Here is a 23758-nt window from a genome sequence, read left to right on the forward strand (position 1 = left end):
TGGAGTATTTATTGAGCTCTAGTCATGCACTACAGGAAATAACAGAAGTGTTGGTCCCTTGCCCACTCCCAGAGCATATCTGTGATCTGACATGTCAGAAGGCCTAGGGACACAAGTGTGGTTTCCTCTGTTTCCTTTAAACCTCCACTAAGGCTCCAATGAACTGAGAGGCCTAGGGGCCAGAGAGCTAAGGCAGAAGCAGGAGCAGAACTACAATGTGCTTGCCATGCTGCGTAGAATCTATCTCCCAGTGAGTAGCCTGGATTCCAGGGGACCAAGCATCTTCCCCAGAAACCTTCTGCTTCTTCTAAGGCCCCCTGTGTGGGGTGGAGCCTCTTCGCTGTTCTCCTCAGAGCTGGAGCCCGTAGACGAGGCTGAGTGCCCTCCCAGTGTCAATCCATCCTCACATGCCATCTGGGCGCCCTGGCACTCTTGTCTGCCTGGTGATTTGAGGCTTTGATTAAAGGAGGCCGAGGCCATGCACTCAGCAGCTGTCTGGTCACAGGCACAAAGCAGCTTCTCACAGAGGCTCTGTCCTACACCTTGACAGATAAGAGCAGGGTGCAGTGTCAGAGAGGGTGGCATTTGCCTGTTCGTGACTGTGGACTCAAGTCTGAATCGAGGAGCCCAAAATGAACAGTTCCTCCTGTAAATTGGCTTTCTCTAGTATTTGGATACACTGAGGAAACACTACTAGCATTACTTTTCTGTTCTTGATGTTAGTTTTTGTTTTTGTTTGGATAAGTAGATATTTTGAGTGAGTAGATTATTGAATGCATCAATGAATGAATAAGAGTGGGTAAATGAAAAATGGTGAGTGGATGAATGAATGGGTGAGTGACAGGTGAGCACACAGCCATAAATGACCATGCAAGGCAAGATGACAGATGGGACCATGCAGCATATGGAGGAAGTGTAATGGCAGGAAGGAAGAAGAAGAACATGACCAGGGTTTCCTCAGACAAAAATGAAGATGAGACCAACCCCCTCTTAGGATTCTTATGAAATTCTCAACATTTCTTTTTAAGCTGCAAAGCACAAGGGAAATGCATCGTGGCCATGTGCCTGAAAGTTTGGAAAACGTACACATACAGATGTAACTAGTTTGCAGACTGTCTCTGCTGGGGGCCTTGAACAGCCACAAAGGACCTCCGTTTCCCTTCATCAGAAGATTCCCTCCCTCCCTATTGGATGCCTTAGAATATCTCATTAACAGCAAGGACTGCTTAGAAGATAATGCTTTGAACCCCACTGGGTAAGTGATGATCCTACGACTCCCTTCTGCCTGTGTATGCGGGGCCCTTGGCAACTCCGCTGTATGTGGGAAGGAACAGGACTGCCCGCCTGGAATTGATGGGGTGAACTGGGTTTTTTTTTTTTTTTTTTGATCCAGTCATGGGGCCTGAACTCTGGGCCTGGGTGCTGTCCCTCACCTCTTCAGCTCAAGGCTAGCACTCTACCACTTGAGCCACAGTGCCACTTCTGGCTTTTTCTGCTTATGTGGTGCTGAGGAATCGAACCCAGGGCCTCATGCATGCAAGGCAAGCACTCTACCACTGAGCCACTTTCCCAGCCCCACAGGGTGAACCTTTGATAGCTATTGAGAGCTTAGCCCAGCATATAGCATGCATGCAGGAAGCATGGGCTAGGAAACCACTCCTGATGCTCTTAACTAGCTTCATCTCTTAAGGCAACTGACTCAAGCTTTTGAACTTGAGCCTCTTCATCGGTGGAACAGGCATAATGATGTGCATCTCAAAGTGGAAGAGGAGAGGAGGAGACCATGTTACAGATGGAGATACACTTGGAGAAGCGGCCATAGCCAGAAGGCTGACCTGGGGGTCTTGAGATCCGTGGATGACAGCACTTACACTTGGGTCTGTGGTCCACACACATCGTCTCCAATCCAGGATGCCTCTCGCGTAGGCAGCCCAGCCTCCTCATCTGCTCTAGGCAGCAGCGATGGGACAAACAGCACCTAAAACCAAAGAAACGCTTTACTGCCCAGAGCTCCGTACTGGCTGAGGTCTCTCCTGAAGGGAGGCTGCCTTGCTCTCTACATCTTGTGAGATGAGCGAAGCCGGTATGTCCTAACCTGACTCTCGCAGAAGCTGTTGTAGGTGTTACTTCACTGAGAGGCCACATGCAGGGTAGCAACAGCCACATTGTACATACCTTGACCTTAAGTATTTTCTTATGTTTATTATAACTTGGTTGATGGCAAGTACGGGTGACTTTATTTATTATAGCAGTCTTCCAACAGATGGAAAGATGAAGTCTTCAGTCACCATTTTTTCTTACACAAAGGTTGACTTTGGGTAGCAGTGACCCACTCCAACAACCTTACACATAGTAGAGTTTAAGTCCATGCCCACAGGGGATACAACCACCTCCCACCCAATGCTTAGCCTAAAAGCAAAATAGCCATCAGGAAATGCATCTAGAACAGGGCCCATCATTGAGCAGAACTTCAGTAAGCGCTCAGGGATGGATCTGTGTCTTCGTTTTACCCTGTCCACCTGCCCACACTGTCTTGTGGTGTCTCCACTGTCCCCTCACACCCATCCATAAGGCATTCTGCAGAGACTTGTGATGGCTCCAGACAACAGGAAACTGAAATGACTCCCCAAATCTTTCCTCCTTCACCTGCCCCCTACCCTTTCGTAGCAGTCATTACATCTTAGAGACCACAGCCCAAGCAAGAGTGAGTCACAGCCTTGAAGTCGACCTACCTTGTGCTCATTCATGTGTCAGCATTACAGACATGGGAAGCACCCCACCTCAGATGCCCACGTTACCCAGGGGATGCAGCTCAGTGCCTGCACATTGGGCTGTTTGTCTGGTATGTGCTTTTGACAAAGTGGACAGTTAATGTAATAGTCATAATCTAAAGTCAGTATGGATCAGAAGTCATAGACTCTTGTACATCATTCATTTTGCTCCTAGTGAACAGAATACATGGTTTTGAAAAGACATCATGAGAGAACCAGTTTTGACTAACTGCTCCAAAGGCCTTCTCATGGCATTCAAGTTTGCAGTCTTCCTATGTCAGGAAGCCGTCATACGTGGATGAATTGTGGTCACTCACCACAACACAGGCTGCTGGTGGGAAGGTCCCCCTCCCTCTTTTTAAGCACATTGTGTGTTAGGGACCCAGGAATCTGGACACTATTTTTGTGTTCTCCATCTTGTAGAATGGAAGGTATGCTAGAGAATCTAATGTGAACATGTGTATGCGTCCATAATGTGGCTTGTACTTTGCTACAGTCTAAATATCATTCAGATGGTGGGAGAGGTACATTTTGAAGGTTTGCTCTGGTTCCCCTCAGTAAGTCTGTTCATGTTGGGTAACAAGGCCAGCAAGACTGAGTAGGAAGTACTGGAGCTGAGCATGAAGATGGGTGAATAATCAAGTAGTCCATCCCTTCAGACACGGTGTGTCCTGCTCTTGAAAGGTTTCATGTTCCACCATTATCCTGTCCTTTGCATGAACTGTGATTAGCTTTGTTCTGGTGTATTTCCAATTTATTTCGTTGTTGCTTTAGCTATATCAACCACACACCCAAAAAAAGGTGTCTGACTTTGGAATGCAGATTTCTCCATTAGCCACAGACAACCCCCAAATGAAATTAGTCTTTATGCCTTACTATCTCTACTTTCAAAATATTCGTGACACGCAGCTTGAATTTCCCATAGTGTCTTCTTTTTACTACATAAATTCTGTGTTCTTTTTGCTTCCTTGTACATCTCCTCTATGCAAGTTTCTGTTGGGCATGGGAGCTTTTTCCTGCTTTATTTAGCTACAATTTTTGTATTCTCATCACCTAGCATAGTGCCTGGCGCACAGGAAAACCACAAGAACATGGCATGAATTGTGTGTATACATGAATAAATAATGAATGTATGAGATCAGCATGGTGGATAGAAGTTTTAGCATTTGAAATTGATGAGAAGCTAATTCCAATATTGCTTTCTTGGGATGAAACATGTGGAGACCCCAGTTCTCCATATTGGAGATGAGGTCAGTTTGGGGTTGTCTGAAGAGTGCTGGCAGATGAACCCTCCTGGGTCAGCCAGGAAATCCTTGTGATTGTGGTTGAAGGTCCCTAGATTTGGCTTATGCGGGCTTGGCCCTTTCCTAGCTGGTTGGCCTCTGAGCCTCAGATTCTCATGGGGAAATAGCCCATCACACCATGGAGCTGCCCTGAGTAAGAGCGAGTGCGCTGAGCTAGCTCTGGGAAACGTAAAGTGATGGCTCTTACCTCCTGAATTCGGGCAGCACCTGCACCACACCTGGGTCACCCTCTTCCCATCCGTACCTGTCCAGGGTGTCCCTGGGCTCTCCTCTTCCTGCGTGCCCACAGTAACAGCCATAGGACTCGAATTCCTCTGGGCAGCGGGACGTCAGACAAAAGAGCATCTCTCCAAGCTGCTGCATGGCCTCCCTGCTGTCCTCGCCCCCTGTGTGCAGGAAGCTGAGCCTGTCACAGGCTGATGAGAAACAGAGATTCAGGGAGGCCAGGCATGCCTGAGGGAGGAGGGCAGTGCCCCAGGCTGGACAGACAAAACCCCAAGTCCTCTGTCTCTCTTCCCATATGTTTTTCCCGCTGTGGGACTTGGGTGGTGGTTAGCCCTCTCTTTAGGATGCATGCAATCTGAGGGTCTCTGTGCCCTACGATGAGGACTTGCAGGAGCAACGATGCTACCACATTGAGGCTACCACATTGTACCACCGAGAGAAACCCAGAATTTGGGGCTTACCTTCCAGGCCCCAGGAGCTCAGCACCGGGGTGGGCGTGCCTCTTAGGCCCCTTGGTTTTTGTGGCTTCTATCTCCCCCCACCCACATTTTGTTCTCTCCTCCCCCTCCCCCTCTGCCTATAACTTTCAACTTCAACTCTGTCCACCCCACTGACTGATATGGAGGGCTTGCCCAGATATTAACACAGTCTTCCTCCAGGTCCAGCTATTGTGGCTTCTCTCAGCTGCATCAGAGAGAGGAGAGACCAGGGAAAAAGGGACCAAAACCCAAATGCATCATTTTTCCGGGAAACCACAGTGTGGTGTGGTGCCAAGCCCCTCCTACGGGAGGAGCAGAATGGAGAGAGGGCCGTCTCCTGGAACAGCTGCAGATAGCTGGGCAGGTCACGTGACCTTACGTGTTACTATGCTCATCTAGTAAAGGGGATGATGTTTTGTAGTCACAGCACCACGAGAGGGCCACCATCAGATAAGGTGGCCACGGTGCTTGGCTAACATATAACTAAAGGACCTGAACAGTGGTGAGGACACATAGTCCTCTGCTGACTCCCGCTTACCTTTCCTAGTTGCCTCCTCAGGACCACTGTCAGTGGATGACACCACCAGCCCTGAAGATTTTACGCCAGTTGGGACAAGGGTGATATGTTTAGCTGTAGCAATAATCTCTGCAGATCCTGACAATGAAAACGTGATGGTTCAGGTTCAGAGAGGGCTCAGGGAGAGACTGGCAGATGTGATCAAGGTCAAGTGGAGACAGTTCTCTTAGAACATGGAAGCACTGGGAAAAGTGATGCTGGCTGACATTGTGGTAAGTGTTCGGAGATTCATGAACTCTGTAAGGATAGCTATGATATTTCTATGGCAGCCTTATCCCTGCCAGGAGCCTGTGCTAGACCACCTAGATGGCTCATCGATGAGAACCAGGGCAGCTGCTCAGGCCTGTGATCTTGCAGTGTTCATGCCTGCACCCTTGGTATGTGCTAAGCATCATAGTGAAGCGGTGAAGGGAATAATGGACAGAGTGTGAAGCCTTGTGGTACACAAGCAAAAGTCCTCCTTAACTTATTTTCTCATTCAAATATGCCAGCTTCTTGGGCTGTTCAGAGTTAAATGCATGGTCCATCCCAAAGTCTGCAAGGGTCCTGGTTACTCCTTTTCCCCAGTAATTCTACACTTTATCTTAAAAGATTAGTCAGAGATGCGGGAGATTAAAGAAAGCATATTTGTACCATTTATAATGAAATGTTAGAAATGGTTATGTTTCCAGATATGAAATTGTTCTACAGCTACCACAAACTCAGGTTACCAAAATAATAATAAGTTCAGGGAAATAGCATCACATGGTACTCATGACACAGTTCATACTGCAAAGCTAGGTTTATCACATGATCTTAAGTTCCTTTTATTTATGTTCATAGAGAAGCTTGGAGGGAGGACATCACAAAAAGTATCCTCAAATACTGTTTCAACAGTGTTTGTGGTGGTGGTGGGGAGATGGGAAGGGATGGGGAAAAAACAGTGTTTATACTTATGGGATGGCAACTTATTGAAATGGGAAAGGATACAGTTTTCTATATTTTGCTAGGTGCATCTCTTACTAGACCTTTCTATTTCTTCCAGCTAATGTATCTGTCTACGTCCTGATGCCATTTGATGCTTTCTAGGGAGGGGTCATGTGATAAGTGAATAGGCTTCAGTGGCTTCTTCCACTCCAGGTTTGGCCCATAGGCTCATTTGGAATGCACTGATTCATAAGTGTATGGAAGACCGTGATGTATAAAAAGGCAGGAGGAGGCAAGGGCCCTTACCTGTTGGGAGTGTGGGCCTAGCCGTGTCAGCTTCTGGATCTTGGCCTAGCTCTGCCCCCAAGAGAAGGGAGACAAGGTTAAGTACCAGCTCCAGCCATTAGCATCATAGCCTCCAGATTACTTCTGCTATGCTTCGGCTATTCCCTCTGCTTGTTGTACATGAGATCTCTGGTGTCATTGTGGAGATAGAGGCCATTCAGGCCTGGTGCAGACACCTTCCTATCTCTTGGCTACGTTTCCACCCGGTATCTGTGTTACCTAGGTAACTGGTAACCCTGGAAGCAGTCACCTCCCCCTCCTGCTAGGTCACATCCTGGGCCGCCCCTGGTTCCAGGCCCTGAGGTCACATCTGGATCCAGTGTGGACACCCCCCCTCTTCCCATCCCTGCCTAGATAAGGCCTGGCCCAGGGGTGGGTCACCTCCTTTCAGCCATGCCTCTCCACCAGGCACAGTGGGGGCAGCAGTTCAGTAAATAAACTTCTTTTCTTTTTGCCTGGATACTACATGGTATTCTTTTCATCGTCTACCCAGTGAAATCTACTTATTTAATATACCTTATAGTTAACTTGGTTTGAGGACTATTCCTTCTCCAGAAATTGGAGGAAGAACAGAAACCACAGCAACAATGAGTGGCATACCGTACAGAGGTAAGTAGACTGGGGTGCTGCTAGGTGACCCAGGAAGGTGACTGAGCCCCAGTTCTGGGAATTTTGAGCTGTTATCAAGCTCTGACCTCCCGCCACATAGCATGACAAGACTCCTGTTTTAATTCAGTAACAATCCCATGGGTTTGCAGTACCTGCTCGCCCTCATTGAAAGATGAGATGGAGTCCCTAACTCAAGGTCTACAACAGAGCTATGCAGTGACAAGATTTAAACCTAGACCTCTCAGCTGAAGCTGGCACTCTTAAACACTAAGCCAGAGCAAACTTGTGCTTCTGGTTGAATCACAAGGAGCTAGAGATGATGATTAAAGAATCCTGTGGCAAGGGGGGAACTGCCTTCTATTTAATATATTCACAAATCAGGGCCTGATGGTAGTGTGTGATGATCTAGCTTGGAAGGTCACTGGTACAAGCACAGATGACCATGTGGGGAGGGAGGGAAGGACTGGACCATTCTAACAGCAAACATGATCTTCACACAATATGTACCAACTCAGAACATGGACCACTAAGTCAGGTCACCCCGGTGAGTGACAAAAGCCTCTCCTTCACAGGGTGACACAGCAATGACATGCTCAGAATGTACATGAAGAGCTTCAGATCAAGTCAGCCCATTGGATGCCCTCCACAGTAGCGTGTGTGTGTGTGTGTGTGTGCGTGTGTGTGTGTGTGTGTGCACACATGCATGCACGCACACGCGCATGTGCTAGTACTGGAACTTGAACTCAGGGTCTAGACACTGTTCCTGAGATTTTTTTTCTCAAAGTTAGTTCTCTACCATCTGAGCTACAACTTCACTTCAGACTTTTTGGTGGTTAATTAGAGGGAAGAATCTCACAGGCTTTCTTGCCCCAGCTGGTGTTGAACCATGATCCTCAGATCTCAGTGTCCTGAGTTGCTAGGATTACAGTCATGCACCATAGTACTATTATTAAGCAAGGAACCTGCTTACTTATCCATCCTTTGTAACTATCAAATTGTACTGGTGAAATTTTGTCCTAGATAACTGTAGAGAAGCGTGTAAGTCACTATTGTACGGGGTAAAAACAAGAACAAACAAAACAACAGTTTTACAGCCTGAATTCCGGACTTCTACTCCATGCAGGCCACAAATGACGTGTCCAGTAACTTAGCACTTGCCACTCCCTGGGCCTCAGTGCCTGTGTGTTCTGTGAATGGGGTGTAATGATATTTCCTTGAGTTTTATGTACAAGTGGACACTAGTGACAGACAAGTGGCATTTCTGGAGTCCTGCTGCTTACTTGTCCTGGAGAGCGTGGTCCGTCTGTCAGCTCTGGTGTCACCAGTGACTGTGAAAATAAACCAACCGGCTTCATGACAAACCTGTGAGGGGCCCAAGCCTAACCACCCATAGTGCTCCAGCAGTTCCACCACACCAATCAGGGCAGATGAGGGAGGCACCTGACCTACATCAGGCAGAAAGACCAACAAGCACCATCTTTGGAAGTAAAGAGCTGTCATTTCCCTCGTGGGCCGGACAGATCCTGTGGGCTGCCAGCGGCAGCGGGTGTTTGGTCAGAAGCAAGGAGGCAGCATGGGGTCCGGCAACCCCAGCCTGCCCCTCAGCTGCCCCATCTCTGCGTCTCAATTCTGTCTTCAAATACAGTTGTAGTCTTTATTGTGGAGGGTTGTATGAACACTAAATGAGATTCTGTATTCTAAACAAGTTGTCTACTGTTCCGTGAGACTTGTGGGAAGTATTATGATTATGATTATTATTATTAGTAGTAGTATTGCAGCCACTCCAGACTTCCTGGAAGATGCCAGCCCACACTTTCCTGGGCTTTTGTTAAATCCTCATTCATCTGAAGCTCTCATTTACTCCTTAGGCCACCCTCGAGCTGGAGGAATCATGGCTTTTCAGGAGTTAGTAAACTAAGGGCCCTTACACAATACTTTCCTGGCCTACAGCCACACCCACTGCTTTGCTGTTACCAGTGGCTACCCTTGTGCTGTACTCACAGATAACCCCAGGCAGAGCCGCCTGACCCACAGTAGAAGGTGGGCAATCCGTGGCTTATACAGATGATGAAACTGAAGTTTACAGAGGTCAAATCCCTTCAGAAGTCACACAGTGACTTGGGAAAGCCAAGGCCCAAATCTACCTGGTTCCGAAATCTGTGTTATCGCCTGGTGTTGCACACAAGGACAAACCCTGTGTCTTCTTCTCACAGACCTCCCCCAACCTGCACTCAGGAGTCTGTTTTGTGACCTCACAAACCAAGCGTCCTCTTGCTGACAATGGGCCCTTGGTGTCCTGCCCAAGTCCCAGGAGTGAGTGTTTCTAGCTATGAGGGTGATCGTGGATGTGCATCTGCCTTCTGCTGAGCTCCTTCAGGTTCCTGGAGGAAGCTGATTTCCTTTGCATCCCAGGCCACTTTCCCTTCCAGGAAGAAAGAATCCTAAAACCCCCGAGATCCCATTCCTGGACCTGCAATTGACATACGGAACCTTGTGCTTACCTTCTCCTGAAATGACCGCCAGGCTGATGTCCGTGGGCTTTGCAGGAACCTCTGGAGAAAGAGAGGTCCCACTAGCAATGGTGGCCAGATCAACCAATGGCGTCAAAACCATGGCTGGGAATTGCTGAGCTGAGGGAGGAAGGGGCCAAGAAGGGAGTTGCCAGGGAAGCCTGCCTGTCCCGTCTGAGGATGCCCTGTCTCCCTCACTCCTGGGGCACGGGCTGCTCAGCATGGCCTTCGTGGGCCCTGTTGGAAGCCACCTACCTGGGGCCTTACCTGCAGGCACCAGTGTGGTCAGCCCGCTCCTGCTGGTCACCTCTGGAAGGGAGAACACGTTGGGAAGTGGGCAGCACAGTCGAGGATATTTGAAGGGATGGCTCTTGACATGTTTAGACACCCAGCCACTGTGGGCCCTAAGCCAGATCCCTCCCAGATCACCACCCCAAGGGAATGCAGGCCAAGCTCTCCCTACCTGGCGTCTGCACTAGGCACGAGGAGATGTCCAGAAGATTGAGGGAAGAGTTGATGCCAGAGCGAGCCAAGCACTCAATGGCCGCCTTGTCGCAGGCACACAGCTGCTGCTCACAAGGGTCCCTGGATTCTGGACAGAGAAGGCCAGTGCAGGGGTCACCGCGCTCATCTGGAATCCCAAGGGCTAACGCGGGCTCCAAGGTGGAACTCTTGGCCTGCTCCTTGGGTCTTTTCTCTCCTATGCAGGTCACTGTTTCCTCTTCTGCTCGGTGGACCCAGCCTCGGGACCCACCTGCTCTGTCTCTCATCGCACACCCAACCCACCCAGAAACACCTGCTGGCATGATGTTCAACTGCATTAGGCACTGGCCACGTCTCTGCACCCCACGCTACCACTCCAGGCCAAGCCACCAGTGACTCCTGCCTGGAGTGTGTGGATCTCCGATGGACCTCAGCCTCCTGAGTAGCTAAGATGACAGGCATGAACCACAGGCACCTGGCTTCAAAGCATGTCTTCATTCATTCAGAGCCCTTCAATAACGTTTCAGGGTAGCCTGGAAAATGTCACACAATCACCCCCCCTTCCTCTTTAAACCTAGGCAGCCCTCCCTGAGCCTCCCCTCGCTTGCTTTCCTCCACAGCTCTCCTCATCATCTGACATATCACTTGCTGGGTATTTTCAGCCTCTGACCATGCTGAGGACAGTGCATCGAGGTCAGCAGGTTCCATGTGGTGGTGACTGGAGCTGGTGTAGACAGGCAGCATGCCTGTGTGGAGTGAACAGTGGTTTTGTTTCCTGTGATCACTGGGTACCTCCCATCCTTGGGTACTTCTCTGTCTTTCCCCGCTGCTCCAGCAAGGCTGGTTCCCTAACTGAGGTCGCAATCCTGAAGGGCTCTGCCACTCCGGGGAGGTATTTAATTTCTTTGACTTTCCCTTCCCTGGCCTGAAAACTGTAAACATGGGTCCTGCCACGCAGGGTTGTTAGGAAGGAAGCTCAGAGTTGCTCGGTGTAAAGACCTTGGTGTAAAATAGGCGTGCATTGGAGATTCGCTCTGCCCCATTACTCTCAGCCTGCTGTGCTCCCTCTTCCTTCCACACCTTCTCCTATGCAACGTCTTCTGCCAAGATTGCCCAGACACACCAAGTAAACTTCCAAGTAGAAAGCTACGGTTTAGGACTTACGAATCTGATTTTTACAGTCAACGTAAGCCACAGTCATCTTGCACTATTTCTACCTCCAGGCTTCTCAGTCACTGCGGTAACCATTGGACAAGCACTGCTTTGTTTCCCAAGCATCTCTCTCCCGTTGGTTTTCTCTTCCCTATTTTGAGCTTTTCTTTTAAATGCCCCCATTGTAACACAGTGTATAGGTTGCAAATTTCTGGCCCTTCACAAATGCCCAGCTTTGCTACAGTATGCATCATAGATCAGGCAATCTAACTTACACTGGATCAACCCCATTACTTTAAAACATTCTTGCATGTGTGCCTGTGCAGCATCTACTGCATGAAAGGCACAGATCCACAGGCTCCCAGTGACAGACACCAACGGTGGGGATGATGTAGGCGGACCCAAGAACCTTCTGCTGACCCACGATTGAGTCTCTGGCACCCTTGGGCCCTGCCCTGAGGCAGCCAGGCCAGGAGATGCTCACCACATGTGATCTTCTTGCTGATGCAATCGACCTCTGCACTGAGCTTGGCGGGGTCCTGGAGACAGTCCATTTCTGCGGCCTCCTCATAGCACCTGCGGTGCTGGAAACAGCAGCTGCGGGGGTGGGGAGGGAAGGGGGAATCGCAGGAGGGAGGGATGGGCAGGATCAGGGTTAGAGCAGGAAAAACAGGCAGTCCAGCATGGCGCCACAGCCACAACAGCTTGGATCATCCGTGACAATGATACTGATCATGAAGGAAAGTTCTAGAAGGTCAGGTGGGTCTTTGCAGTACAGATAGGAGGACAGTGGAGGATGTTGTAAAGAAGGACTACGGTACAGACAGGTGCAGACACTCAAAAAGCTACGTTTTTTCATACTGCCTACCAATTAAGCATTCCTTAGAAATTTCTAGAAGCCCAATTCTCTGAATCTTACCACATGATAGGCACTCAACAAATAGTAGAGCAGCTGAGTGTGTAGGTTCAAGATGGAAATAAGCTATCCTCCAAGATTTCAGAAATCTCTCCCATCAACTGAACTGTTTGTTCAAAGTTCCTGGACATAGGTGTGGGCCAACATTCTGTCACTTTGAAGTCCCTGGTGCTTTGATCACACTTTGATCACCATTGTAGGATACAATGATGAATTTCTGCTACATTTCTTTGACAAGGATTAGGTCTACCTGGCATTAAACAGTTAAAGTGTTAAGGGAAGGCCTGAAAGAAATAGCCCTGGCCTCATATCCCCTGCAGAAAGATCCAGAAAGATCTAGTCCCTTCCCATCCCAGTTCCAGCCATCTACTCAAGGTGTGGGGTCTGCTTCCGGTCCTTCACATGGAAGATTGTCATTTGGGTCCATTGGAAACTTAGACACTGTCCTCTAATTTTGGTGACAGGACAGATTTGTGGTTCAATTCAAATTAGTATTCCTTTGAACTCAACCACAGAATCATGGCTCAATTCAGGTAGCATGCAACTGTCTTTGGTGCCTAGGGATGGAGACAGTCGAGGGGATTGTCCATGAGCAGGGCTTTCATAGGAAAAGCACATATTCCATCACACTGGATTTGGAGCTAGGGCTAATTCCAGTGCAGTGGGGCTGTGATCCACTTCCACTTCCTATTTGTTACTGCTGGTACCATGGCTGTGGTGACAGTTGTCATTACCAGTACTTTACTTAGTGTGGCTACTCTGGGTTGCTGCTGCTGCTACTCATGTAGTGTTACTACTGTAGCTACAACCTTGTTTCTGCTGTTACCATGGCTACCAATCTCTAATACACTTGCTCACGTACTTCAGAGGCAAAGCAATTCTCTCATTTGATGCTAGGTAATATGAGAAAGTAGACATTACTATCACCTCTGCTTTGGAGATACAGAAAGTGGAGCACAAGTAAATTAAGATCACAAAGCCAAATAGAGGTTGAAAATGAGAATTACTGGGTCCCAGGTAATACGCCTTAACATTTTAGCAGAGAGCATCTAACATTGCAAACTGGCCAAAATCCCAACTGACCCTTCTTCTCCCCGTCTGTGTGTGGCCATGCCTTTGCTGACACTCCATGCTTTTAGGTTTTAAATTTCATTGACAGCTTTGCCATCATGTCGGGCAGGTGCCTTGCTTGCGTGTTGAGCTGGAGTGCATCTTTCCTGGCCTTGTGCTTCCTTCCATTTCCCACTCAGAACTCACCTCTTCAAAGGTAGGGGGGCAGTCTCTGTCTCTCTTCAGCCCAGGACTCCCATACATTGGTATTTTATAGTTGCCTTTATTCTGGTGGCCAGAACTGCTCCACATACACAAAATTCAAAAGCTTTATTAGGCACCTGAGTTCTTTGGGGAGCTTGTTGAACATGGAGGGCTCTGGACTCCATCAAAAGGCATCCCGAGTTACATAGTACCCAGGGATTCTGAGGCAGGTGGGAAAAGTCTGCAGGGCACTTTTGTACATCCGTCATAACATAGGCTCTGCAGAACTGCCTGTAGAAGTGCGGATCCTAGCTGACACTGCAACGCAGAGAGGAGGAAGCGAAGCCTCCTGCCAGTAGCCGAGAGAGGGAGAGCCCTCCTGAGTCTCTGGTCCAGGGCGCTTGCAGTATTTGTGCCCACCATAGGTTCACTCACCTGTCAGACTCATCGAGTGGCAGCCCTTCCATCTCAAATCGGCAGGCACAGCCGTAGTCCTCCAAGTCTCGAGGACAGAGGTCCGCCACGCACCGCAGCCCATTCACGAATTGGAGCAGCAGAGGGAAGTTGGTGAACACAGCCTGCAGCCAGGTGAAGTGGGAGCCCAGGCAGTCTGCAGGCAGAGAGCAGGCAAGTGTGGGCCAGGAAAGCCCAATGGAGGACAGAGCCCCAGGCCCTGCACTTCTCACCTCTTGGCTAGATCGTGTGTCATTCAATAAGAACCTACTGTGGATCTGAGACAGTTGAAGAGAATGGGGTTTATAAGCCATGGTTACTGCTGACCCACTTTGCTTCTACTTCCTTACTAAGATGCTGGTCACGTGTAGGAAGAAGGGGTGTCTCCCCCCTATATTTCTGGGGATGCTTCCTGGTCAATCTCGCTGGTCATGGCAAAGCCAGACTTTCAGTGACTGACCCAAACCTAGCCAAGAAAGGCCTGAGAAGAAGTCCGCTGACGGCTCCTGAGCTGGGTACCAATCCCAACGCATGCCTATAATCTAGCTACTCAGAAAGCCGAGCTCGGGAAGCCTGAGGTTTGAAGCGATCCTGAGCCTGAAAGTTTTTAAAACTTCATCTCAACATAGCGAGCAGGGTCTGTCAGTGCATGTCCATTATCCTAAGTACAATGGGAAGCCTCATGTAGGCAGATCACACCCAGGTGTGCACCCAGGCAGGAAGAGGGACCCTAGCTCAAAAACCCCCAGCAGAAAGGATGGAGGCATGGCTCAGTGGCAAGAGCATCTGCTCAGCAAGGCTCAGAGTTCAAACACCAGTACTACCACAAAAAAAAGAAAGAAAAGAAAAAGTAAAAATAAATACTTGTTTGTAATGCAAGATAAAGACACATAAGAAGATAATTTACATCTCAACCTTCTTCCTTCCTTGAATATGGATAAGAGTGTGCTGGCTAGGACTAGAGCAATCACATTGTAATCACAAAGCTCCCAAACCTGAAGTTAAAGCTCCAGTGTATTCAGGGTACAGAGGAACATACAGAAAACCTGCTGTGCCTGTGATACCCAGGTCATACCCAGGTCAACTATTGCACAAATCCTGCAGCCTTCTGACCATGCGTTACATGCGAAAACAAAATGTCTATGATTTGAAGCCCTGTTAGTTTCCTGAATGATGGCGCTGACTCTATAAAATTATCAGTCAGTGTGCCAAGGAGAGGGAAATAGACACAATTTTTGAGACAGTATTGAAGCTGTCCAGAGTAGTTTTAAAACCCCATTGATACAATCCATAGAAGGCACAACACATTGGGTAATTATTTTCTACAAATCCCGCCAGGTAGATACTCTCTTTTGTTGTCCCCGTGTCGTGGGTAAGGACATCAAAGGTAAGGGATCTAAAGTATGCACCAAAATTGTCAAAGAAATAATATTCACTTTTTGACTAAATCTCATGCTGGCCTTCCCTTCCCTTCAGCTTTCTGATACCGATTGACAATGCACCTGGGAACTCAGATGGATTGAAAAGCAGCTTGTGAGGCAGGACCAGATCTGCTGATGACCTAGGTTGCTTCCTGACCCATCCTGTGTTCCTCTTCCATGCTTTGTTTCCACAAAGCCTTCCCAGAAAATACAAGAAATGGTTCAATGGTTGATGGAAAAATACCTGTCTAAGGCTGCTTGGGTATGTTGATGTAAATCTTCACTCAAAGCCTTAGAGGCACCTGTGCTTAGAAGCTGATAACCTGCCCAGCTCCAACCAACGGCAGCTCCCAGGATTTTTTTTTTTGGGGGGGGGTTCCAGTCGTGGGGCCTGAACTCTGGGCCTGGGCGCTGTCCCTCAGCTCTTCAGCTCAAGGCTAGCGCTCTACCACTTGAGCCACAGCGCCACTTCCGACTTTTTTCTTTTTGCTTATGTGGTGCTGAGGAATCGAACCCAGGGCCTCAGGCATGCAAGGCAAGCGCTCTACCACTGAGCCATCTTCCCAACCCAGCTCCCAGGATTCTTGTCCAGGCTAATCATGGTGTAACCTTATTTTGGGCTACTGTGAGGAGAGCCATCATGGGTCCCCAGTAGTTGCATGCAAGATATGGAACTGACGAGTGGAATGTTTGACCACTTTTGAAATTCTTCAGCTTTGTGTATATTTACTAGTTGGGGCAAGAGAAATAAAATGACTGGGCTATAGCTGAGTAAGTTCTGGACTCTGCTAGCTGTGTGGCCTTGGGCACATCACCTAACTCCCTTACACTCAGTTTTCTCACCTATCAAATGGGGTTAGCATTCCCTTCTTGTTGAGTTTGTAGTCAGAACAGTGAGATTAACGAAAGCCAGAAAAACAACGATTATGAAAGCCCATAGCGACTCAGCTGAAGCAAGCAGCACGGAATCCAATTAAACTGTTGGTAGCCAGCTTTGGGGGCCCAGGGCGCCCAGAAGCAAAGTTCACAGATTTTCTACATACATTCCATCTTTGACAATTGAGGAATAAAAGTAATTTCACATTGAACTTACCAAAAATTTCAGCCACAGTTTCCACATTTTTAAACACCCCATTGAAGATGGTAATATCTACAGGGAAGGAAGGGAAAAGGAAAAGAGAACACACTTAAGAGTCTTGATTTCTCTCATCCCTCCCGTTGTGAAGGAAGAAAAATCTTTTATCTAGAGATAAATCTGACGTTAGGCTAACTTTCCACAGACATGCAACCCTGATAAAGATGAAATGCAGTGCTGCTCAGGGGTAAAATGACTTCTAGATGGCAAAGTCTAGGCTTGGAGGAATTATTCACTATAAATGCATAGAGAGAAGTCATTATCTTGGATTCTTGCCATTCCTTTCTAGATATCCTACATATTGTACCTATGGGTTGCTATTAGAGGTACTGGCTCAGGTAGAGAATGAGGCTTCTGAGACAACTGGTGTGTGGTTCTTCTGTGTGAGTTCCACTGCCCTGGAATCTCCCTAGATCTCCTGGACTGTTACATGCTCTGTAGATTGGGTGAGGGCCTTTCTTGATGAAAAGACCTGGCTGACCCAGCCAGTTGGCAAGCTGTATCTCCCACTCTTTGTCCTGATAAGTCCTGGAGTCATCCATGAATCTCCAAACCCTACTTGAAAAAGACTTAGGTGAAATTTGTACTTGTCATGAGCATCACACCCTCTGGAGAGAGGTCATTTGCCATTTGGGTCTGAGTGGACCCCTCACTTTGTTTGTATCGGCTCATGGCCAAATAATTTTTGATTGCCTCTCCTCTCCTCTCTGAAATGATGGGTGTGAACGCTGCTCAGGGATTACCTCCATCAACGGCTGGTCTCCTAGGCCTCATGTCAGTGACGTCAGTGACGTTCATACAAGAACCTGAAAGATCTTTATAATCCAGCAAGGCACAAGTATCAAACCTCCTTTCCTATAAGCAAAGCATGAAGTACATCACCCACCCCTTCTTTTTGGCCTACTGGGAAGTTTGGGTGCAAACAACCCATTTGCTCCTTTCCTGGAGCAACCCATTTGCTCCTTTCCTTGACCTCTGTCTCAAAGAGAAATTACTGGTGGCTCAGCCACAGGGGGCGTCTGCATAGAGATTGTGTCTCACTGGAATCATTTCTCCTGTCACCACCATAGCGATGACATTCTCTACCAAGAAGGGTTCCTTTCTGCTAGCATGCCAGACGGCTTTCCACCCTGCTTCTGAGGAAAGCTCAGCACATCCTTACTGATATTTTTGGAGAGTCCTGGAGGCAACTTCAGTGGGAGATGTGGGGTGTCCAGAGCATGGCCCCCTACAAAATGGAAAGGAGAGAGCAGGGTTAGCACACACATCGCCACCGCCCCTCGCTGAGCTAAGCTTCCAAAGACAGTAAAGATGTCCCCCAAATCAAGCGAGGATCCAAAATGTGCTGGATCTATGTGGGGCTCAGAAGATAAAGGGGTGTCAGGGTCTCTCTTGGGTCTCACAGTGGCCGGCCTTGGTAGAGGCATCCTGGCTGGGGATACAGGAATCGAGGATGGATTTGACGCTGTCATCACATATGAAGCTGACGGTCTTACCAATACTCTGTTTGTTTAATGGTATCTTGAGCCAGAGTCCTGGTAGTAAAAGGACAGGGGCTCAGTGCCAAGGAGTTTGGAATGAGGATGGCATCACCCATTCTTGGATGCAGGCCCAGTAACCCTCCTGAGCCCTGAGTGTGCACTCATTTGGGTCTGGTCAAGCCAGTCTAGTTCAGTAACTGGCACTTTTAATTTTTGTGTGTGGTATTGTGGTAGGAGCTCAGAGTTTTGTGCTTTTGAGGCAAGCATTCTACTGCCAAGCCATGCTTCCAGCCCCTCTCTGCACTGGTTACTTTGAGATAGTCTTTCTTATTGGCCGAGGTACCTACTCGGTCTGCCACCCACCTAGTTCATGCTTCTCCTCATAGTCCACATGGCAGGTGAGCACCCCACCCCCACCTTCTTCCATCCGGGAGGACTCTCATGGACTTTTCTGCTTCCATGGGCCTGGAACCTCAAACCTTCCAATCCCACCCTCTCCAGGAGCTGGGATTATTGGTGTGAGCCACTGCATCCCAAGCATTAGAAACAAACATGGGCAACAAACATCTTTGGAGCTGATACTCTAGAACCTTCCTCATGTAGTGCTAGTTTGGGGCGGGGGACTCCCACGTTCATGCTGGAAATGCATTCACCCTCTCTGCCAGCCTTCATCATGATGGGGCCTACAGCTATGTCTGGGCCCATGGTGACACACAGATGGGAGCGCGCCATCTCCCACGTGACCATTTAGCCACTGACACATTCGCTAAGGAGCCATGCTGGTGTATCTGCAGTGATAAAAAGCACACGGGTCATCTGAAACTGTCACAAGAGTTTTGTCCATTTCCATCAAGCTGACAGTGCTGCAGCCATGCCTGCCCGTTTGTCAGTGTTTGGGAACCTTGTCAATCTGGAAGCCACAAGAGCCAGACTTCATGGAGGCCTGGGCAGCGCCCTCTGCTCAGGGAGATGCGCCAGGGGATGTCCAGCCTGGCCCTGCTTGGCTGGTCCGTCTCACATGATGGACACTGGAGCTTGGAATTGGCTTGTACAATGGGTAGCTAGCATCGCCCCCATCTCTCTGTCCCCTAGATGCCAGTGGATGTGTATGCATGTGTGTGCATGTGTGTGCATGTGTTTCACATGTGTGGACATGTCTGCACACATGTGAGTGTGCACATGTATGTGTGCATGTGCTCATGGGTACTAGCACAACCAGCTCAGATCCACCAGCTGAAGACAAATGATCTGTGCAGGATGAAGGCTCCCGACGGACACAGCTCCTGGACAGCTGTGTGGAAGCTCTCCTCCTATCCTCTCCCACACTGAGGATGGAATCCCAAGACTTACACCTGCTAGCCACGTACTCTACCACTGCCCAGTTTTATGCCCAGCCTTTTCTATTTTTTTTTCATTTTGCTAAAGTGTCCACCATCCAGCTAGGGCTGGGGAGCCCAGCCTCTGCACGATGATATACCCTAGAGCACCTCTGTGCTCTGCCTGCCTTCATCCTGACCACACACTTGCATCAGTGACACAAAAGCCAGCTGGAATGTTAAATGGCCTATCTCAGAGGACTGATTTAGAGCCTGCACACAGTCTGGCCAGGGGTAGAGATGGAGAGGGAAGTCTCAGATAGATTAGTCAATGGAAGGACAGAATATGGGGACCTAGAGGTACGTGGGAGCTATGAGTGGATTCGGGAAGTATGACTGGATAGTGGGTGTGGAGAAAGCCCCAGGCCAGCGGAAAACGGTTGGCTTGTTTGCTCTGGCCTGTGTTGGAACAAAGATACCGGATTTGAGTGTTTGACATTACGCAGTGATCCTGCCTAAAGCCAAGACAAGCGCTTGTTCTTCGCTGCGCCTTACTACAGCCTGATGTTCTGTTATCTTCCTTGGGATGTGACCTTTGCTCTGTGAACCAAACTACTCCAAGCTAGCATGTACTCTCAGACCCATTAAAAAGAGGATGAACAAAGTTCTAGAGCATTCCTTTATCTCTCTTGGCCATGCCTATATGTCTATTGGAATCCTCTTTGTGCCATCGTGGTCTGAAGCAGCAATGAAAGTCAGCAGAATTCAATTGACTTGGCTCAGTAGGCTTGCTACTCCACACAAGAGGGTGGTAGGGTTGTACTGTGCTGGGGCCACTGCCACATTTTGACCCCATTGCCTATCCGAATTGCTTCCCCAGGCTGCAAGGTACAGACGGTCCTTACTGTTTACAAACAACAAAACAGCCTCAGTCCTCAGAGTAACATATCAGGCTTTCCCCATTGGTTCTAGCAGTCTCTGCCCCACTCTACCTGACCTTGAACTTGACACCTGGCTGTGCTAAGTGGCTTCTTTGGGCCTTCTAGACACCAAGCATTTGCCACCTGCCCTTGCTTGTGCTATACCCAAGGCCTGGGGTTTGTGCCTGCTGCCCTGGTTTTACAGATTGAAGAAGATGATATGAAGTGAGTGGCCATGATGGTTTAAATATTGATAAAACCAATCACATCATGGTCCACTCATGGGAACAGAATCACCTCTGGTGTAGCTCCTGAAGCCTGCAGAAAATGACAGCCCCAGTCTGACCACAAAATGGGAAGCTGAAGAAATCGAAAATTCAGCTTTTCACATTTTTGTCCAGAATTATAATTGGAATTTGATCAGGTGGAGTTAAAGTCTTGGTAAGGGCTGAGATGGTCTGGTACTAGGGCCCAGATCATGACAAAAATGTTTCAATCAGAAAGAAGGAGGAGGTGGGGGGGACGGGGGGAGAATTGGAAGGGATGGGAAGGGGAAACAAAGGAGGAGGCTACAATGCTTGATAAGAAATGTACTCATTATCTTGCCCCCCCAAAAAAAAAAGAAAGAAGAAGGAGGAAAGGAAGGAAGGAAGGAAGGAAGGAAGGAAGGAAGGAAGGAAGGAAGGAAGGAAGGAAGGAAGGAAGATGGGAAGGTGGGAAGGAGGGAAGGTGGGAAGGAGGGAAGGAAGGAAGGAGGGAAGGAAGGAGGGAAGGAGGGAAGGAAGGAGGGAACGTGGGAAGAAGGGACGGAAGGAAGGTGGGAAGGAGGGAAGGAGGAAGAAGGGAGGGAGGGAAGAAGGGAGGGAGTGAGGAAGGAAAGAAAGAGGGTGGGAGGGAAGAATGGAGGGAGTGAAGAAGGAAGGAAGGAAGGAAGGAGGGAGGGAGGGAGGGAGGGAAGGTGGGAAGGAGGGAAGCAAAGAAAAAAGGAGGGAGGGAGGGAAGGAGGGAAGGAAGGAAGGAAGGAAGAAAGGAGGGAGGGAGGAAAGGAGGGAGTGAGTAAGGAAGGAGGGAGGAAGGAGGGAGGGAGTGAAGAAGGAGGAAGGGGGAAGGAGGGAGGAAGGGAGAAGGAGGGAGGGAGGGAGGGACAGAAAAGAAGACAGAGCCTCAAGTTCTCAGCCAGGCTTCAAAGGCAGTTAACACTATCACCTGGGCTGCCAGGGAGCTCGGGTGCCTGGGGTTTGGGGGTGTGGGACTCACTTTGGCAGGAGAATGAAGGTGTTTGCCCTTGACATTGCACACATATTCCAAGAAGAAAAGGTGCAGTGGGAAGACCGATGTGCTCCAAAGAAATCAGCCAGTCAGTAGTGAAAGTGGGAACAGTACATGGTCAGGAGAAGGGAGGTCTGTGACCATCGCTCTCCCACTCTGCTCCCATTTCCCCCTTCCTTTACTGCACAGGATACTCAACAACGAAGAGCTGGATTAACCCTATAGCTTATCAAACAGTTAGATTTCCATCTCTCATTAGGCAGAGGAATGACGCAGAACTAATCAGCGAATCTGATGAAATTTGACCCTCCCTCTCAGGATTCAAGTGCAGTGATTTGTTGTGGAATTAGATGCTGTCACAGAAGTTACTCACCGGCATAGCCGACCAGCAGCATGGGCACAAGGAGGAGCACAATCATAGCCAGAGAGCGGAGAGCAGGCACCAACTGTAGCAGCCTCCTGGGAGAGAAGCCAGCGGTGTGACCAGGGTGCCCTCAGGAACCCCAGGGAAGAGCCAGCAGGGGCTCCACACCTCCTTTGTGCCACCAGGTGTGTGGCGAGAGGAAGGCACCCTGGGAAACTTTACGTCCCAGCTTGGCCTCCAAACGAAGAACACGTTCCTGCTTTGAGACACGGGCTAGCCATTAGTGAAATGCAATCTTAACCCTGCACTTCTTGAGGCCACAGCTGCGATCTCACTTGTGCATTCCTTTATTTCGTGGTCACTTCTTAGTGGGCTCACCACAGCAAGGTGGCAGGATTTCAGAATACAGAGTGAGGAGAATACAACTCTACGCCATGGGCTGGCTTTGAACCTTCCCATCAACAGCACTCCCCCTAGCAATAAAGTCAACAACCGCATGGTGGCGCTGCCTGACAACAAACCATTTTTCTGGGGCTGGGTTTCCCTCTCCTTTCCTGGCGATGCTGGAATAGATGAACCTCAAAACCGGCTCTGGGGACAAGGGGAGGATGAATGAGGGCAGAGCCCAGGGACCTGGCAGCATTTCACCTGAAGCTTCCCCGTGCGCAGGCCACCAAATAGTTCACTTCCATAAGCATTCTAAAGCCTACCAGCCATCTACTTAACAGGGAAGGATCAAAACAAAAAGAGGAGAAGTGTTTAAATAAGTTCTATTCTCTGGGATGATAACAATAAAGAGTGAAATATGGTTCGTTGACTTGTGAAAGTTCTCTAGATCACGCTGTTTAGGACAAAGTCTGAGTGATCTCGGAACATGCTACCCTAGCAATGCACAGCTGTGATTCCACAGGTAACACGCACATCTGTTGATGCTCACAGCCCCTCCCAAGACCTCGTGTTCTGGCATTGATAACAGTAAGAGTTGGACACAGGGAGTGGCCAGTGCTGACTGAATTCCCAAGGTCAGGTCAGCCTCGGTCATTCGGATGTGACCTCAGAGCCATCCCAGAACTCTCCAGTGTGGCCTGGAGCTCCCAGGCCAAGGCCTCTGGAGACTCTTCAGCCTGAAGAGGACTCATCCAGAACTTAACATCAGAGAGTTAACTGCTGGTGGGATTTGTGTGATTAAAGAAGGTCACACGCAGAGCTTTATCCCCAAAGACAACCAGCCTGTGACTGCATTACTACAGAGCTGCAGAGCTGAGCAAGGAACTCAAAGAACTTTCACTCTACCCTTGCTCATTCATTCATTCATCCATTCATCAGTCACTGTGAAGACACTAGCGGCTAGGTTAGGACTAGAGAAGGGTTGATAGTGTAAAGATCTCTGTCCTACAGTGTTCTTAACTCTTTGCATGCCTTTTTCAATACCAAGCACTACTCAGAATTGGGGTGAACCACCACGACAGGGAATGGGGTAGTCTTGACCCCATGGAGGGAGCGTTCCTTCCTCCAGACTGATGTAACCCTGCAGAGACAAGTTTGGAAACTTGTGCCCTGCCTCTATTTTTGGTACCATAGTTCAGCCCACGGCATGTTAAGGCTCTCTGACAGAGACAGCAATGCTCCAGATCCTTCTTAGATGTGTTTATTGGAATAAAAATGATCAACAGTCATCAGACTACATAGGCAATGTGGACTCTGTTATAGATTGTTTTACTTTCCTTTTTTTTTTGTCTGCCATGGGGTTTGCACTCTGGACTTGGGCACTGTCCCTGTGCTCTTCAGCTCAAGGCGAGTGCTCTACTGCTTGAGCCACAGCGCCACTTCTGGTTTTCTGGTGGTTTATTGGAGATAAGAGTCTCACG

General features: G+C 48.9%; 1 protein-coding gene across 1 annotated transcript; it reads right to left on the bottom strand.

Annotated features, from left to right (window-relative positions):
• Positions 1–240: 240 nt before the first annotated feature.
• Positions 241–21945, bottom strand: Oc90 (otoconin 90). The gene is made up of 12 exons (XM_013025129.1): positions 21900–21945; positions 17703–17768; positions 16499–16555; positions 13967–14141; positions 11846–11958; positions 10190–10318; positions 9718–9846; positions 8497–8661; positions 5318–5434; positions 4320–4491; positions 1872–1978; positions 241–542 (listed from the first exon to the last, which is right to left on the bottom strand). The coding sequence occupies exons 1-12, from the start codon at positions 21943–21945 to the stop codon at positions 241–243; spliced, it is 1578 nt and encodes a 525-aa protein (XP_012880583.1).
• Positions 21946–23758: the final 1813 nt, after the last annotated feature.

The sequence above is a fragment of the Dipodomys ordii genome, unplaced genomic scaffold (genome assembly GCF_000151885.1).
Source record: "Dipodomys ordii isolate 6190 unplaced genomic scaffold, Dord_2.0 Scaffold82, whole genome shotgun sequence".
NCBI classification, from domain to species: domain Eukaryota; kingdom Metazoa; phylum Chordata; class Mammalia; order Rodentia; family Heteromyidae; genus Dipodomys; species Dipodomys ordii.

What these genes read in the sequence shown, in the direction of transcription:
- Oc90 (XM_013025129.1), bottom strand. Translation starts at nt 21,945, where the DNA reads ATGATTGTGCTCCTCCTTGTGCCCATGCTGCTGGTCGGCTATGCCG. An exon ending in AGGACTCTCCAAAAATATCA is followed by an intron (nt 16,556 to 17,702) that starts GTAAGGATGTGC and finishes CCTTCCCTGTAG; the next exon opens with ATATTACCATCTTCAATGGG. An exon ending in GACCACGCTCTCCAGGACAA is followed by an intron (nt 5,435 to 8,496) that starts GTAAGCAGCAGG and finishes TTTCATTGTCAG; the next exon opens with GATCTGCAGAGATTATTGCT.